At 43.3% G+C, this 18,661-nt stretch overlaps 1 protein-coding gene across 1 annotated transcript; it reads left to right on the top strand.

The window, feature by feature from the left end:
* The first annotated feature begins 6,089 nt into the window (after window positions 1-6,089).
* Window positions 6,090-8,069, top strand: LOC148117326 (transcription elongation factor A protein-like 5). The gene is made up of 3 exons (XM_087902813.1): window positions 6,090-6,246; window positions 6,808-6,880; window positions 7,184-8,069. Exon 3 carries the CDS (start codon window positions 7,210-7,212, stop codon window positions 7,807-7,809), a length of 600 nt encoding a protein of 199 aa, XP_087758939.1. The 5' UTR covers window positions 6,090-6,246; window positions 6,808-6,880; window positions 7,184-7,209; the 3' UTR covers window positions 7,810-8,069.
* The last annotated feature ends 10,592 nt before the right edge of the window (window positions 8,070-18,661 follow it).

Here is an 18,661-nt window from a genome sequence, read left to right on the forward strand (position 1 = left end):
AAAATACCAACACGTGTGAGCTTTCTAGCTCACCTGGCGGTGCAGCGCCATCTATGGTGGAGAGTGTGGTTGCGGCCCTCTACATCTCCCCCTAATTTTACTTCTTTGCAGAAAGGCAACTCCCTAGGAAGGTAAAGATAGAGGTCGCACTTCCCAAAATGAAAACATTAAAATGGGCTTACACAGAATCTGTCCCTAGGCTCATGACACCTGGAACCTATCCGGCCTGCCCTCTGCCAATTTTCTGGGAAAGGGAATATACGGCAAGAAACCCTTAAGCAGAGCGACTTATCTCTCAGAGAGGGCCATTCTCTGTGCGATGCTCTTCAGCTCGACAACCTTCAGGGCTAGCTAAGCCAAGCACTCCACCCTGTGCAATGGACCACAGTCCTAGGGGTGCAGGAGCTGGTTGGCTTAAACCTTACTGCTTTAACATAGATAACCACATAACAATAGAAGCTCCCTGTTTTAGGGCAGCCAGCGCTGTGCAAAAACCACTTTATCCCTATGGCTTTGGGATTTGAGTCAGCAGACCATCCAGAGAAGAAACACTAATCCATAGCATAGGACTGTTCCAAAACATTTCCACCCCCACCCCTTCTTTGAAGTAGGAGATGAAGGACACAATCCAGGACTGGAATTCTTCGGCCAAGCTTATGTCCACTCGCGTGGAGTTGATTGTCACGATGGACCGTCTCAAGGAGGACAGCAAATCATCAAAATTCTCCTGCAAGATACAAAGACAATTCTCGGGACAAGTTAGCCACTTTTATAAAGTTCTCATATGGTACATTGGTCACACATAAGGCTGGAGTTTTCCATTCACAGCCCAATTGGGCAAGCTGCCATAAGCTATCCACCTGTTCTTGCATTAGGTCAATTATTTGATTAAGAACCATTATTTCACCTCTAATAGATGTATCTATGGTAACCTGCTGATCTAGGGCTGTAGCCACTGTGGTCGATAACTGATTGAGGGTCTTTGTTTTTTACGATATAGGCCGTGCTGCCCCAGTGGCGCCTAGGAAAAACCCAGGCCCTGTTTGTTGATATAAGGTTTAAGATTTATTGGCTCCCGTATTTTTTGCTGGTACAGTGGCCTTGGGTTCCAGAGCCCGCCCGCCATCCAAGGGCTGTGTGCGGCCCTGGGCCTGCTCGCTGCGCGGATCCCCGTGTCCCAGGCCAGGAAGTGGCGGCTCCATCCCCAGGCGCCCCTGCCTTCCCCGCGGGGCCAGCCCAGTCCTCCGTGGCTGTGTTGGTGGGGGAGTGTGGCGGGAGCCGACACTCAGACCGAGGCGGCACAGGCGGCAACATCTCAAGGTCCGCGCCAGAGCTGCTGCGGCTCAAGGGGCCAATGGGAGAGGCGGCGACCAGGGCCACTTCCCTACTAGCAAACTCTCAACACCTGTGCCACAGCAAAAGCGGCTGTAAACTCTCACAGATCCAGCCAACGACCCAATCACCCTCCGCGCCGGTGTCCAAAATGCCTTCAAAGCATTTACCATTGACCCAAAGGGGCAGTTTGGGTCGATCTTGAAGGCTAACAACCAAGTAGGCTGAATCCTGTCCTGTTGACCCCATTAATCTATTCTCCGGCCTCTGGTGGATGTCTGCCGGGAGAAGCAGTAACTGAGCTATCCTGTCTCCTTTACTGATGGAAAAAACTCCACTAGGGCAAGAGCATAGGGCTTGTATCTCAGCAGTGTGCTGACTATCAACGAGACCTGGGTGGACGATTAATCCCTGTAGGGTAAGCGAGCCACATCCTAAAAGCAGGCCCACGCTTCCAGGGGGTAGGGGCTCAGGCAGCTGCACAGGGACGGGCTGTACCCCCATTTGAGGCATTAATAAGAAGTCGGTGGAGGCACACAAGTCCACTCTTGTTCTGCCTCCGAGGGTCCCTCGGTCGTTGCCCTGACGAACTTGTTCCCATATTTTTGGGGGCCCTGGGACCGAGGGCCCGCCATCCCGTTTTTTGGATCATCAATCTGTGGGTTTCCTAATGGTGGGAGGATCTTACCATGGGCGTCCCTAACGGAGCGGCAGAGCTCTGCCCTATGATAACCTTTACCACAGCGTGAGCAAAGCATAGGGGGCGCTCTCTCCTTTTCTGATGACCTACAGTCCCTTTTTAAGTGTCCTGGCTTCCCGCATTTAAAGCAAACTCTTCTGTCTGGCCCTTTAAAAGGGTGTTTTTGTGACTGCATGATGGCTGCAGCCAAACCTGCATTCGTCATGTTCTCCCCCATTTTTACTTCCTTAGAATTCCTGGAGGGTCCTCTTTCCTTAATTTTTTTTTCTCACGCGCGCGTCTAACCTCCCACTGCATTCAGTTTCTGATATTCTGTCCTGAATTTCCTCCGCCTTTGCAACAACCGCTTGGCAAGATTCATCTTTTAAGCAATTTCTGACGGAAAATAAGAGAATTGCTAAGATAAGCATCAAGGCCTGTATGAAACCTTCCCAATGCGGAGACAAGTCAAGCTCAAAACCGAAAAATCCAGGAACAGACATTACCTCTCTGATTATGCAGACCCGCAGTTCTGAATCCTTCCTGAATCCAAGGTGAATCCAAGAGATCCCCGTCGGTGCGGTGGTCAGGATTCCTCGGCGTCCCGAGGGCTTCGGCACCAGTTGTCCCGCGCTTCCGTCTCGCCAGCAAGAACCACGCGGTACACATAGGATCCTTCTGCAGTAAAGCTTTATGTCTCTTGGGAGCTAGAGCATAAGCCACATGGCGGAGACCCAGATAAGATGGAACCCATCCCTTATATAGGAAACAGACCCTGCTTTGGACGTGTCACTCTTTGATTGGTCAACTGCTCCCAGTCCCAGGTGATACCTTGGGAGTAGTGGAAAAATACCAACACGTGTGAGCTTTCTAGCTCACCTGGCGGTGCAGCGCCATCTATGGTGGAGAGTGTGGTTGCGGCCCTCTACAACCTTCTAAATATCCATCCTTATAAATAAATATTAGTGCAGCCCTCATCCCCCATCAGAAACCTCTTTGTGTTAAGGGCAGAAGCTAATGCACAGACCCTCAAAGGACAGAGAATAACTGAGTTGCTCAGTCCTGAATGGGTTATCTTATCATCCAGTGTCCCCAAGGCTCAGAGTCAGTCTCAGAAGAGGGAAGAGAAAGATCATAAAAAAGAGAATAATGAGGACTGGTGCATGGATGGTGGAGAAGCTCATGAGAACCTCATTCTTAGCTGAGGGGCTATTAGCAGTTGATTGGTGCTTGGAGAGAAAAAAATACATTTTCTTTGGAAGTTTGGGCCCTGATAGGTTGTCCAGGGTCCAGAGGATGACCCCAAATTCATGTGTATGTGGAGAGCATGAATTTAACTCAGCGGACTATGTTTATAAAGAGAGAGAGCAAGACAGGAGAGCTGAAGGTGATAGAAGTCTGGGAGGGAGGGCTGAGGGGTCCATGTGATCAAAACACATTGGATATACACAAATCTCAAAGAATAAATAAAAAGTTCATTTTATCTTACTCAATAACCTAGAATTTTAACTCTATAGTTAGTTCAATGTTTCTGATTTACTACTGTTATGCCCAGATCACAGAGAACCCCACAAACCAACCAGAAGACCGAGTCCTGTACGTAAAAGGAAAAAGCCTTTCTTCTTACATAAGTTTGTAAACTTGGTCTCTCTGTGTGTCCCACGTATTGGAGTGATCAGAGAGCCCCAAGCTCAGTGAGAGTTGAGTTTTTATAGTAGTAAATGTGGGGATGATGGATTTCTAAGGTTTAGGATCTCCAAATGGCTGACATTTGTCTAGGGGTGTCCTGGTGAAAAGTGATGGGTGTGTACTGGCAGGTGATCCTATCTACATCGGTTGGAACGTTAGGAATTTCCTTTGGATGGTCTGTTCCTGGGTGGTACCTGGATGGTCTCAGTTTGTGGTCTTTCTTGCAACCAGGTATTGCCTTAGAGAAAACTACTGAAACCCAGGCCTCTATTGAGCTTGTCATGGCTGGGTCTTACAACTACAAAACAAAGATTTTTATAAAAGAACTCTTTTTAAAACATCAAAGTACAGAGACTGGAGAGGGAGCTCTACTATTAAGAGCCCCTGATGTTCTTCTAGAGGACCCAAGTTATATTCCTGGCACCTATGTACAGGTCCTGTGGCTCACAGCAGCTTGTAACACTTAGTTTCAGGGATCTGATGCCCTCTTATGGTGTTTGCAGGCATTCATCTGGTGAGAAGAAAACACAAAACACACAACAAATCCACTTAGGAGTTTATTAGAGGAGACGTGTACAGGTCTGGTGAAGTCGGTTTCCAGAGAGAGAGAGCGGAACATGGTGTATCCAGCTTTTAAAGGCTGCCTCACACATGCACACAGAGGGATGACGGGGTTCACGCATGCGCACAAGGGCTCATGCAGCTGTGTCATACATAGGTGATGCAACCATGCTGCACTTGGTCATGCAGGGCCTTTTAGGGTCCCCAGGGCGACTAGGTTATTCTTGCCTGAGGGCTTGTCCGCACATGCATGGTCCTGGGATCTGGAAGTGCCAGCCATGCTGGTTTGGCTAAAATTATAACCCTATCCATGTGGAATATACTCTCACAGAAAGGCATGTATACAGTTAAATTAAAGAATGAATGTTAAAAATAAGTAATCTCTACTCCTAATCTTAGGATGCAGGATCAAGATGATTTGGAAGACCCCATGAAGAAGCTTTGCTGTTGCAAGCTGTGACTCAGGGACTGCATTAGAGAGTGAAAACAGACTGACCTGAGCCAAAGTGTTGGAGGAAGAGCTCGCAGTCCCTCCAGACCTCTGTAGGTTTTTGTTTTGTTTTGTTGGTTGGTTTATCGAGATAGGGTTTCTATGTGTAGTCTTGGCTGTCCTGGAACTCTCTCTGTAGACCAGGCTAGTCTCGACCTAATAGAGATCCACTGCCTCTGCTTCCCAAGTGCTGGGATTAAAAGCATGTGCCACCACAGCCCAGCAATCTCTGTTTTTCTTATTTTAAGCTAGGTATATTATCAGATCCTTTCACATAAAGAGAAAAAAATACAATGACAACAATGAAAATGTCAGAGAAGCAATAGTAGAACTGAGGTGTCAGAATAATTAGTAAACTTGGAGGTCAAGGTCAGTTGAGATTATCCAGCCTGAGGAACAGAAGATTTTTGAAAGACTGTGGAACAATGGACATAGCCCAAGAATCATATCAGACATCACCTAGCATAGCAACATGCATAATGAACTTTTTACATTTGAGTCATGGATGTTGCTCAAAACTAATGGCAAAACACTAATAATCTGTGTGTCTAAGAAGCTTGATGAATGGGATAATCTCAAAGAGATAGCAAATACAAGTTTGGGAAGTTGCATGTGAGTGCTAAGTTAAACAAATTTTAATGTTTTTTGTATTAGTCATACTGGTTGTCTCTTTTTCTTCCTTAATGAAAACAGATCTAATATTGGAGGGAGCATTGTAAGTGTGGAGCTAGATCAAAACAGAATTAAGCTAATGAAGACAGTATATCTTCTTTGAACATACTTCTGATGAGGCAGGAGTATCCAGCAGATAGTTGATAAGGCAGGCTTGAGTTGGAAGAAGGACTAGAGTGGAGATGCATGTTTGGGGAATAATTGGTATTTAAAGGGAATGAATAAGAATGAGGTCATCCAAGGAGTGGGAGCACCTCCACTCCACGTGGAAGAGGAGTTAGGAGACTGAGGACAGAAACCCTGAGAACACTTTTAAGGATTAAAGTGGAAGCTCAGCTTCCTGGCAGGCACCAGCCCCAGGCTCTGTAGTTAAGCATAACTATTGCAAAGTGGAAATCAGAAATGAGTCTTGGCAAAGCCGCTTACCCCCTCTAATTGAGCTGTCACAATTAGTGAGAATGGGCATCTTACAGGGATCCTCAGAGAGGATAGCCAGGTAAAGCAATTGGAGTCAGGAAGCCCTTCCCTCCTTTTCTTGTCTGCTCTTCTCCATTCTCCACACTCCCCCTAACTGTGCCTGCATTTCTTCCCAGATCCTCCGGGGATGGAAGGTGGGGAGACAATTGGGGGGTGGATTTAGCTAGGGTGACGATTTGCTCACGTGACTGGCTTGGTGCCCACGTGGGCACCAGCCCCCGCACCAGCTAGTCCTGCTGTGGCTACCTGTACCCAGCACCAGCATTCGCATAACATTATTTCCTTGAGCTGTCCTGGTAACTGTGAGCCCTGAGAAGGCGCCCAGGCCTGTCCAGGGGTTCCTCAGGTCAGTACAGAAAGTCTGGCTCTGCCCGCAAAGCCTGACAGGGGTTGGTGGGGGTGGCAGCTAGAACCAGCAGCAGTGGGAGGGGAGGGGGAAGAAATCGGGGAGATTGGTGAGGAGGGGACATGCGGGCGGGGCGGGAACGGGGAGCAAGGAGGACCCCGCAGCCGGCTTTCTTCCCTCACCCCACTCCTGATCCGTTTTAGAGCGGGAGGGGGTGAGGGGACCCGCAGTGCGACGGTGAGGCGCAGATGTGTTCTGAAATGATCACTCCAGGCTATGAAGACAAACTGACCCGGACCAAAGGGAGGATGGGGGTGGGGCAGGCTGCCTCCAGAGGCTGGGGGGGGGGGGGAGCGCAGAGTAAAACGGAGTTAGGAGAGCATCCCGATTTTGTGTCCAAGGCCTGAGAAGAAATGGCGGCTGGGGTATGCGGGGGGGCGGGGGGGGGAGGAACGAGTGACGGAGGAAAAGGTTGGGTGATGAGTATGGGCTGCAGGACAGGTTCCCAGTCTCTGTGCATTTACTGACCACACAGCCCCTGCCCCTGTGCTGTGTCTGCAGGTCTGCCCCTCTGTTGTTCCCAGCGCATTGTGACATCTAAAAAGGAGGATTGACCTGCCCAGGATCCCTGCAGGTCAGTGGATAATCGAAACAGGGGCATGATTTGGGACCCCACTGACAGTCCCCTCCCAAGCTAATCCATGCAACAGGCACAGAGCTGGTACTGAAGGAACACTGAGAAAGTGGCAGGACCTGTCATGGCATAGCTGTCTCAAGGGTGGGGGAGGGGTGCAAGCAGAAACCGTTGGAGGGCTAAGACGTGGGGACCCCACGAAAGGGCCAGATGCGAAGACAGATGTTAATGAGCCTGTATTCTGCCGGTATCTCCGTCTCTCACGTCTCTCCTTTCTTCCCGTTTCCCCACCTTTACCCTCAGGACAGGAAAAGGAGGGAAATCTTGCCATGGAAGAACTCCGCGGTGAAAACGAGGGGAAGCTGGAAAAGGAGGGAAAGCCAGAAGAAGTAGAATCTGACGATGAAGAAAAGTCAGATGGGGAAGAGAAGCCGGACAAGAAAGCAAAGCCAGCGCGCGAGGGCAAGCTAGAGGAGGCAAAGCCCAATGAGCAGGGACAACCACAAGATGAGGGGAAGTCAGAAAAACAGGGAAAGTCTGAAGGGGAGGGCAAGCGCCAAGGGGAGGGCAAGCATGATTCCCAGGCAAAGCCAGTCAGTGAGGGGCGGGCCGCAGAAAAGCGCCCTGCTGAAGATTATGTGCCCCGGAAAGCCAAACGAAAAACAGACAGGGGGACAGACGATTCTCCCAAGAACTCCCAGGAGGACTTACAGGACAGGCATGTCAGCAGTGAGGAGATGATGAGAGAGTGTGCAGATGTGACGAGGGCGCAGGAAGAGCTGAGGAAAAGGCAGAAAATGGGAGGTTTTCACTGGATGCCAAGAGATGCACAGGATGCTCTAGTCCCCAGGGGCCAACGGGGAGTCAGGGGAGTGAGGGGCGGAGGAGGCAGGGGCCAGAGGGGCCTACATGACATCCCATACCTTTAATGCCTTTGGCCTTTGATTCTGATTACTCAGATAAAAAAAGAACACAGCTGGCTCTGCTTTCCCTGGTAGATACTTACCAGGCCCTGTGCTTCAACCTTCAGCCGAAACTCTGCTTTAGGTATCAATGTCCTTACCAGCAGCCTTTTGACCCAACTACAGTGCTCTCTGTCTTTTAGTACAGAATTTTCACCCATGTGCATGAAAAATATGTTCATGGTACATTGTAAAACTGAATAAACAAAGCAGTTTTCAGAATCACAGATATAGAATCAGTTTGTTTTTGTAAGAATGTAAATGTGCTTGCATAATGCATCTGGGCATAAAGACAACTTTGGACGTGTGTACATTAAACAGCTAGCAATGGCTAGTTATGCAAGATAAACACAAATAGGTCTCATGTGTATTCAAAAATTAGCCATACTACCTGAGAGTTGGGGACTTCTTGCTATCCCTCTACTGTTTGTCCGTCCTGGGTCTTTTTTTTGAGACAGGGTTTCTCTGTGGCTTTGGAATCTGTCCTGGAATTAGCTCTTGTAGACCAGGCTGGCCTCAAACTCACAAAGATCCACCTGCCTCTCCCCCCTGAGTGCTGGGATTAAAAGCGTGTGCCACCACTGCCTGGATTTCCTGGGTCTTTTCTAACATTATTAGTGGGCACTGTTATCCCTACCCATGTCTCCCATTTTATGATCCCTCCTTATGTGACCCTTTTTGCTTGTCTGTGGCCTTCCTTACTTCCTTCTTTTCCTGACTCAGTTATCTCTGTTTTACTAGGGAATATGAACTACAGATGCCACAATATGCTGAAAGCTAAAATGTGACAATAATACATAACAAGCAATTGAATGTTGAATTGTTTGAATGAGCTTACAAAGACAATAGCATTTAAAATGCCTGTTGTTAAATTGGTAAAGTTCATGTTATCTCTGGTCCTCACAGCTAAAAGATCCAGTGTACCACTTTAACAGATCCCTTACTGTAAAACAGTCTTGTCATCTTGAAGTGAGCAAGAAATTTGCCTCCTAACACTTTCCAGTTGATCAGATGACATGCTGGAGGAATGAGCTGTGTTGTGGCCTGCCCACACCCTGTTTAAGGCATTTAAAGAGAAATAGCTTCTACATCACTCCCGTGCAGCAGCAGGAGCATTAATAAAATCTGACACTTGGGAGAAAGGTCAGGTAGTTCTCCTCTATGCCCAGGCACAAGTCCAGATAGCATAAAGGTACGGACTAAGAATATCATGATGTCTGCTGGGCACTGGGACCTTTCTCGTAGGCCCAGTAGTGGTGATAGAGGCTCTAAGTTGCTACTCAATACTCGAGTCACTGGTAAGCCACTGTTCACCAACTCTTTACCAATATACAAGTGAATAAAGCCTTATTCTCCCTTTGGAGTGCTGTCACCAGTTACTTTGCATATTCCCTTTGCTTGGAACTTCGTATTAAGACCTTTAGGGTCTTTTGTATAAGAAAATGATTGCCTGTGTTTCATTGATTTGTGTGTTTTCATAAACTTAACTATTATCTTCACTACATTTATATATTACAGACTATACGAGGAAAAATTATCTATAACAGTTGTTATGGTGTTCTTGTGGTTTAATATGCTACATGCAGATTTTTTTCTTAGTTTAAGTTTACTCTGAAGAAACTCTCATAGATCCTTACCTTATCACCTCAACAGACCAAGCAACACATTTGTTTTAAATCCTTAGTAGTGATCACAAATTCCATGAACCACATCTTCAATATCACCTAAGAGGTAGGTAGAAACAAAACTACAATGTCAGGCTCTCTCCAAGGTATATTGAATTAGAACACATTTTTAATTCATTTATCTATTAATTCATTAATCTAATCCTCTCATAAATACAGATTATTTAAATAAACTCTCACGGGAGGTTCCTTTACCTTTGAAGTTTGATGAAAAACATGCTTATGGGAATTTCAAGAGTTTCTCCATTGCCACCTTTACATGGAATATAAGTCTGAAAGTATAAATAAATGCACTAGGCAAGATACCTACCACAGATAATAATTATCCTTCTCCAATGAAAATTAGATCTTAAAATCAATGGTTTAAGACCTATAAAGCTTTGAAATTATATAGACTAAAATATTGAAATCAGAAATATCTGATTGCATTGAAAGTAACTAAGGTAAATACAATTTTATGAGATTTATTTTTGACTATTTCTGTATGTGCACGTATGCACTATGAGTTTTGATGAAGACATTTTAATTTTAGATTGCTAATAAAAATATGGAGAAACACTCAGCAAACCTAAGGCATAGCCTATCCATTTTATACTCTAAGACCTCACACAAATACCTGAAATGTATTAGGTACTTGGCAAAAATATAAATGATGACTAAATCAGGAACCACCAATAGTTATCCAAGTTTAGCCTCCGAATTTGTAACTAAGTTTGAATAAATTATCTACTGGGGATTACTTATGGACTCAAAAGAAGTAGGGAGTCATGAGCTTTGAAGGCTCAACAAGAAGTGCTAGCACACAGCCAAAGAAGCCACTATTAAAGAATACACACTCATTAACACAAAGGAGAGCTCCAAGGCTTAGTGAGTAGAACTTCTCATCTCCAAGAAGACAACTTGGTTGAAACAAACAACTAAGAAAACTGTGCTATTCTCTGACCCAAAGGCAGCTTCTCTGTATGCCACAAGAACACAGGTTCACAAAGGACCAAAACCATGACTGAGTGGAAGTCTGAGAACTGGAGGTGCTGGACTATAAAAGTAAAGCACATACCTAGAGATGCCCTTGCTTTACTTAAGAGGATTAACTTGAATTTTAGTGATTATAGATGCCATATTGGTTTCCAATTTGGAATGGCATCCAAAGCAAACAAAAAAAATTTACATTAAATTAAAACCTCACGACCATGCAAACTCTGTTATATTGAGTAAATATTAATTAGAATATATCAAGTCTTAGAAAGTATAGTGAGACTACACAGTATTGGGGTTTTAGAGCAGAGTAGGTACCTATGAACCACCAAATAGTGATTCCCTTTCTTGTTAATAGTCTATACTTGAGAAACTGTTTATGACTTGTTAATAAACCATAGTAGGGATAACATTCGATTATGGGAAAGAAAGCACTCACTATGAAGTTGTTTTTGTCTATTACCTTAAGTAACAAAGTTTGCTGTGGGTACCAGTTTCCCCAAATCAATTTCAAGTGGCTTTAAAAAATATCAAGCCTTAGTAAATTGGGAAAGCAGAATACATTAGTCAGGGCTCTCTAGAGTAACAACTTAGAGAATGAATATATATATATTTATACACATCTATCTATCTATCTATCTATCTATCTGTAGATATCTGTAGATAAATAGATAGATAGATACATGCATGCATACATACATACATGCATGCATACATACATACATATACACATGGATTTATTAGAATGACTTACAGGTTGTGGTCCAGCTAATCCAACAATGGCTGCCTATGTACAGAGGGTCCAAGAATCCAGTAATTTTTTTCGTTCACAAGGCTGAATGTCTCAGCTGACCATCTGTATATGTTGCAATCTGATCTTAAATATATGAGAGATACTGAAGAAGCAGACTCTTATGTCAGTAAAGGAATTGAATTCCTAGTGAGGGTAAGAGAAAACAGGCAAAGAGAAAGAGTTTCCTTCTTTCATGTCTTTTTATAGCAGTGGTTCTCAGTCTGTGGGTCATGACCCTTTTGGGGGTCAAATGACCCTTTCACATGGGTCTCCTAAGACCAATAAAAAACACAGATATTTACATCAAAATTCATAACAGCAAAAACTGCAGTTATGAAGAAACAATGAAAATAATTTTATGGTTGGAGTCACCACAATGTGAGAAACTATATTAAAAGGTCACAACATTAAAAATGTTAAAAACCACTGTTATATTAGCTGCCAGCGGAAGGTGTGGCCAAGGTTAGAGGGGCATTTCTACCTCAAAATATTTGGATTAAAGGTTTGCCTTCCCCCTCAAAAATTCAAATTAGAAATGGGCATTTCCACTTCAAATGATTTAATTAAGCAAAAAAAAGCCTCATAGTTATGCCCAGCCATTTTTGAGTTTTAGTTAATTCCAAAGGTAGTTAAGTTCAAAACCAAGAATAACCAGCACACACAGGTATATTATGACAAGTGCAGTTTAATTAGACTCCTGTAACGTACATTCCTGCTCTTTCATTGTCTGTTCCTTAGCTTACATTCCTTAGTTTGAATTTAGAATGCCTCCAAGTCCCATGTAGTGAAGACTTAGTCCTCAGAATAGCACTATTGGTGAGGAAGTGGGACCTTTAAAAGATTGGGCCTACTGCCTCTTTCTGAACAGAAACAGAAGAATAGTGGATGAGAGGCAGAGGGGAGGTAGAGGAAGGGAAAAGAAGAGAAAGTAGGAGAAACTGCAGTTGGGATGTAAAATAAATGAAAAAATTTAATTAATTAAAAAAACTGGGCCCAGTTGGTGATCTTTCAAGCACTGAAGGCATATATTTGAAGAGAATATTGTGATAAGGACAACAGCCTCTTCCTATCTCTTTTCTTCTCTGCATCTGACTAGTCATGAGGTGAATGAGTCCCTTCTTTCACTTGTTTTATCATGAGGGATAGTGTACCATCGACCAAAATCATCAGAGTCAACTGACCATGAACTAAAATCACACAAGCTGTGATCCAAGATAAAGGTTTTCTTTTTTCCGTTGGTATTTTTTATTAAGAAGTTAAAAATAAAAAATTAAATATTAATGATGAAAATATTGGAGAAATATATTTGTACACTCATTAAAAATACAGATATCAAAGATATTTATGTGATAATTAGCTATTATATAGCGAATTACTATACTTAGTGGCTCAAAAAATATTCTTTTTTAGCTTATAGGTCTGTAAGTCAGAAGTCTGACATCTCATGATATCATTTTCTTCTCAATCTCACAAGGCTAAAATCAAGATGTCAGTGAGACCATGAGACCATGCTTGTGGTATGTTGAGTGTAATTGGTCCCCATAGGCTCATAGAGAATGACACTATTAGGAGGTGTTGCCTTGTTGAAGACAGTGTAGCCTTGTTGATGGGAGTATCACTCTGGGAGTTGGCTTTGAGGTCTCTTGTTGGCCTGGTTTTCTGTCCCACCTGGTTCCCGCAGTTATTAAGTCTCAAAGAAATCATACAGAGGCCTACATTAGGTTGTAAACTGATTGACCCATTAGCTCAGGCTTCTTATTAACTCTTATAACTTATATTAGCCCATTATTCTTGTCTATGCTAGTCACATGGCTCGGTACCTTTTTTCAGCGAGGTAGTCACATCTTGCTTCTTCTGTGGCAGGCTCACAACTGCTGAGGAAAGAAAGGCTTCTTTCTTCACAGAATTATCCTGTTCTCTTTGACCCACCTCTACTTCCTGTCTGGTTGTCCCACCTATACTTCCTGCTTGGCTACTGGCCAATCAGCGTTTATTTAAAATATAATTGACAGAATACAGACCAATGTTCCACACCAGTCTCTTATGCTCAAACTTCCCTCAGAATGACTTTCTTGTTACCTGCAAGATGTAGGAGTCTCAGCTGCTTCACCAGCTCCATGTCTTCTTGCACACAGCCGTGCTTCCCACCATGATGATAATGGACTGAGCCTCTGAACTGTAAAGTGAGCACCCCAAGTAAACATCTTCCTTTTTAAGAGTTTTTCTGGTTGTGGTGTCTCTTCACAGCAATAGAAACTCTAACTAAGACAGTAACCAACCACTCTCTGATTAGATTTAAGGCCCTCTCCATGAGATAGAAGCTGTGAATAAAACAGCTTGGACAGCCAAGAACCTGAGATTGGACCTAGGAGAACCTAGACATGGGCATAGGGGAAAACCAAATACTCTTGTTTTGCCAAAGAGCGTAGCAATAAAATGACTACCAATGACATTCTGCTATACCCATAGATCAGTACCTCCAAAAGCCATCTTCAGAAAAGCTTCCTTTTGCAGTAGATGGAAACTAACACAAAGACCCACAAATGGACAGTGTAGAGAGAACGAATGGTTTTGGAACACTCAGTCTTAAACAGTATCTCTATTCTTCCAGTTTCAAGAAAATGTTTCTTACATCCTGTTTGTTTTTCACACTCAGGAGCTTTGAAGTGCAGTGTTTTAGTTAGGATCTCCTTATATAGCCTTGGCCTCAGCTTGCTGCATAGACCAGACTAACCCCAAACTTCTAACACTAATCCTGCCTCTGCCTTGCAACTGCTGGGGTTGTCATGAGCTATCACAGTGTGGAAGGAACACGCTTTCATTCGTAGTAGATAATGATAAGGATGTTCCTCAATTTCTCCCATACCTATTTTCTAGTCATTTTTTCAAGCCACTCAGATATTTGGTACTGAGTAAGTCAGATAACACTTGATAGTCTGTCCATTTATTTTTAGGAAAGTTCTGATAAGCAATCACCATAGATACCAGTGGATCAAGGCTCTTCTATTCAGCATTTAATTTCTATTACCTGTTGGAATAGTGCTTACTTTGTCTCAGATTTTAAGGCCTGCCACTGGACCTATATTACCTATTATTACTTAATAATTGCTTGTTAATAAGTAATGTTACACATATTACTTATTCACAAATAAGATCAGGTAGTCCAGTTTCACTGTAGAGTTCATCACCATCATCTCCAGTCCACAGAGGCCCACACAAATCTTCAGTGATTCTAGTGACCTTCTCACCTGCTCAGTTTTTAATAACTTAGGGGTATAGCTACAAAATACCTCTTTCCCGTGCATCAGGGTTTAATTTTTTCCCTACTGTTGTCCTTACATTACTGAAAACGCCACAGAAGGTGAAACGTTTAATCAGCAGTGAAACCACAATCCTATAAGGTATTAAGCTTGGTCCTTATCTGTGCTTGCTGTATCTGGAGGATGAGGAACACCTTCAAACCTGCCATAGAACCATCCTTGAGCTGCGTATGTCCTTAGCTTTCCACAGCTTCTTCTCTATGCATATTCTTTAGTGTCTTCAGATGAGCACAATTGTTCTTTAATGTTTTTGATAATTTTACCTCACTGTTTAAGTGACATAGTCACTTGATTCCCCAAATGCTTTGACCCACAAGGACTTCATTTCACGCCTCTAGTGGTGGTTATATTAATAGTTGTGGTATGTCCACTGACCTCTCCCGAAACTCATCCTCGACACTTTTCTGATCTTCAAGGAGGCTTATTTTTTCTTTAAATAATAAGTAACACATTCCTTGAGTAGTTCAGCTTTGAACACGCATGTGAAAGACAGAGGACAACCCTTAGAAATCCCTCTTATGGTGAAGTCAAAGCTAATGGGCATTTAAAGAGTGGTGATTTAGTGGGTAGCCGTTAGGTGAGGGGGTATGTCCTTTGAGAGAATTCATGTAGGATAGGGTCTTTGGCAGATTTTAGAAAGGATTCTTATGAAAGCTTAAGTCCATCCGCATCAAGCTGTCCCTAGCTTCCTGTCTAATATGTATTCACTTGTTCCTCAATACATTCCTACCACTGCCATCACACAACAGAGAAGGCTGTACTAATGAAGACAACCTGCTTTTGAAAGTAAATAATGAGTTACTTTGTTTTTTTGAAATTACTTTGTCTTGGGTTAGCATTGTAATGATAAAATCTGTCTAATAAATATGTGGAGTATTTCTGATATCTATTAGTGTAGCCAAGAAGAGCATAGCAAGAAACAGGGGCTGTAATAACAAACTTCCAAATCTTAGCCAAATTGGCTCTCTTTTAGCAAGCAGTCATTTAGCTGCTCTACTTGCCAGAATGAGACCAGCAGAGTCCTTAATAAGGCCAATGACAAAGTATACATAAAAGCAAGTTTCCCAGAACTTACCTATGTCTTACAATGTTTAAAGCTATAGTCACCTCTGTTGAACCCAGATTTACACAAATTCCACTGTAGATCTAGAACTACACAAACTGGAAGATTTATGGGTTTTATTGGTTGTATAACCCCTCCTATGAGAGATATCTGGTAGCTGTCTGTCCGGAGAAACTTTCTCATGTAAGGAAGGACTTAAAATGAGAAAAGAATAAGTCACAAGATGGTATATGCATAATGATTGTGGGTTATGCCTTACCAAATAAGTTAGTGTTCTGTATTCATGCTGTTATCCTCAACATTTATTTTCTAACTGAAAGAATGACATAAATAATTGGATCCTATCATGCTGTTTTGTGGTTTTCTAATGCTTTATTTGACATTTCTTTCCTTCTAAGCCCCCGGACCAGGACATGTTCATATGGAATCGGTAGCAATAGACCTTTAGAGTACATCCCCAAGTTTACTCATACAATCCTATTTTCCACGGGGTAGTGTTATAGAAGTTTCTTTTGTTATCCTGTCCACCCACTGTAAAAACTGGTTTAAAATACAGATGATACCATGCCCACCTACCGGTGTCTACCAGGTTTAGAAAAATATCTGGAAGACATGCAAGTACACCTAAAAGTTTAAGATTCAGACACAGGCAAAATTATTTTCATTGGATAAAACCTGAAAGCATCATTGACTTTCCCCAGTAGCCTCTGCCAATAAAATGTAAACAATCTATAGTTATTTAGGATTTCCAAGGTATTTGTAAATTTTATACCCCATTCTGCTAAAATTGCCCATCTCTTAACTTTGTGGAGATGAGGTCTGGGACTAAACAAACATACTCAAGAACCTTCTGGTTCAACCAAGCCCCTGGTGAAGCGGACCGAGAACCATGTGCTCTTGTCTATCAGTGTCTGCTCACTAACAGTGTCACTAACAGAGAAGTTAGGATCTCTGACAGCCACAGCTGGGGTCTGTAGCAAAAACAACCTGAGCAGACACTAAGGGAGAAGAAACTTAGCACGACAATTGCTAGTCAGATATAAATCCCTGAACTTGAAGCAGGTAAAACCTATCACTGTTCAGTGATAGTAGCGACGGAATATCCAGTGAAGGGAAGGTCTGAAGGCCTTCTAGCTAAGGCCCTTTCTGGAACAGTGCAAACTCAGAGTAGCACAAGTACTTAAAAGCACAACTAAGTGGATGAAAATGATAGCACGTTGCAGGGGCTGAAGAAATGCTTGCCAAAGACATAAGCTGTTAAATTTAAAAAAAATCTTGGTGACAGGGGCAAACTACATCCCCTTGATTTGTTGGTTACAGAAGCAATGGAGGGGACCTCCCCAGCACTGCATAAGACAATGGTTCTCAACCTTCCTATTGCTGTGAACCGTTATTATGGCTTGTCATTCTGTAGTGAACCCCAACCATGAAATTATTTCATTGTTACTTCATAACTGCAATTTTGCTACTGTTATAAATCATAGTGTAAATATCTGATACTCAGGATGTCTGACATGTGACCTCTCTGAAAGGGTCATTTGATCCCCCTCTTGTGGGTCACAACTCACAGGTTGAGAACCACTGATACAAGTTGTTGGCACTTTAGTTTTACAGCAGAACTGAGTGATAAGTTTCTGTTGCTGAAGAAATCAGATGCCTTGATTGCAGAACATGAAAAAATTAATCTGAGACTAAACTGGAAGTTCTCACCATAGTGGCCAGACTGCATAGTGCCAAAGGTCACTGGATAGCCAACTTCTTGAGGTGAATTGTTACCAAAGGCCCTGTTTATCCATTGGTCTGTTTGTTACATTTGTAGTACATCCTGTGGAAAGTGCCCCCAATGCACCAGTTACAAAATCATTACAGTTACTGGAAAGCACACTCTGATTGGATATGCCTGCTATGCAGAAGGGGACCCAGGATTGATACTGCAATAAAGCAAAGAACCCATGTGGTTGGGGAAGGCAGTCACAGTTCCTCAATGTCTTACCTGTACTACTTCAGTATTGCAAACTGTATGTGATAAGGTGGGAGTGGGCAGTAGACTCCAACTTTGCCTATGTCTCTGCAGGCTGCCACTGTCCACTGACCTTCAGGAATTCTGGGTAGTTCACCCCTCCTCTTTATGTATCACTACAGTCTGGGAACAACAGAGGCAAAGACCCGCAGACAAGACACAGGAGCAGGGGTTGGGCTTTCAGTGAATCTTGGTATCTGCCCTAATCCAGGACCTCGTCACCCAACTGTTTCCTTTGCATCCTACCCCAGTCCCATGGACTCCACCCTCCACTTCTTTTTCTTTGTTACTTAAAATTTGCAGAGTGCTTAAAAAGAATTTCATTCATGAATACTGTATCTGCTTCATTTATACCCCTTGTTCTCCTTCCTCCATCTCCTATGGTAACTCCTTTTCTCTCAATTTTATGCTTTTTAATTTCATTTTTATACACATCAGTCCCAATTTGTGCTGACCATGCATTCCTAGAGGTGTTGCCTTCCAGTGAAGTATAATAGATGTAGATGTATCACGGGCCACACCCTTAAGGAAAACTGACTTTCCCTCTCTGAGAAGCTATCAATTGTCAATAGATTCTTGGCTAGGGGTGGGTACTGTCTAATTTCATGCGGGTATTTGGTCTGGCTTGAGCTTGCAGACCTTTTGTTGTTGTTAAAGATTATTTATTTGTTATTTTTTTGCATTGGTGTTTTGCTTGCATGTATATTTGTATGAGAGTGTCAGATCTTGGAGTTACAGACAGTTGTGAGCTGCCATGTGAGTGTTGGGAATTAAGCCCTGGTCCTTCGGAAGAGCAGCCATCCATCTCTCTGGCTCCCAAGCTTGTAGCTCTTATGTGTGATGTCACAACCACTTTGAGTTCACATATGTAGTTGCCCTGTACTGTGTAGAAGACACTGTTTCCTTGTACTCTCCACTCCTTCTGACTCTTAGCGCTGCTCCTTCTCTTCCACAATGATCTCT

This window comes from Myodes glareolus, chromosome X (genome assembly GCF_982192425.1).
Source record: "Myodes glareolus chromosome X, mMyoGla1.1, whole genome shotgun sequence".
Lineage (NCBI taxonomy): Eukaryota > Metazoa > Chordata > Mammalia > Rodentia > Cricetidae > Myodes > Myodes glareolus.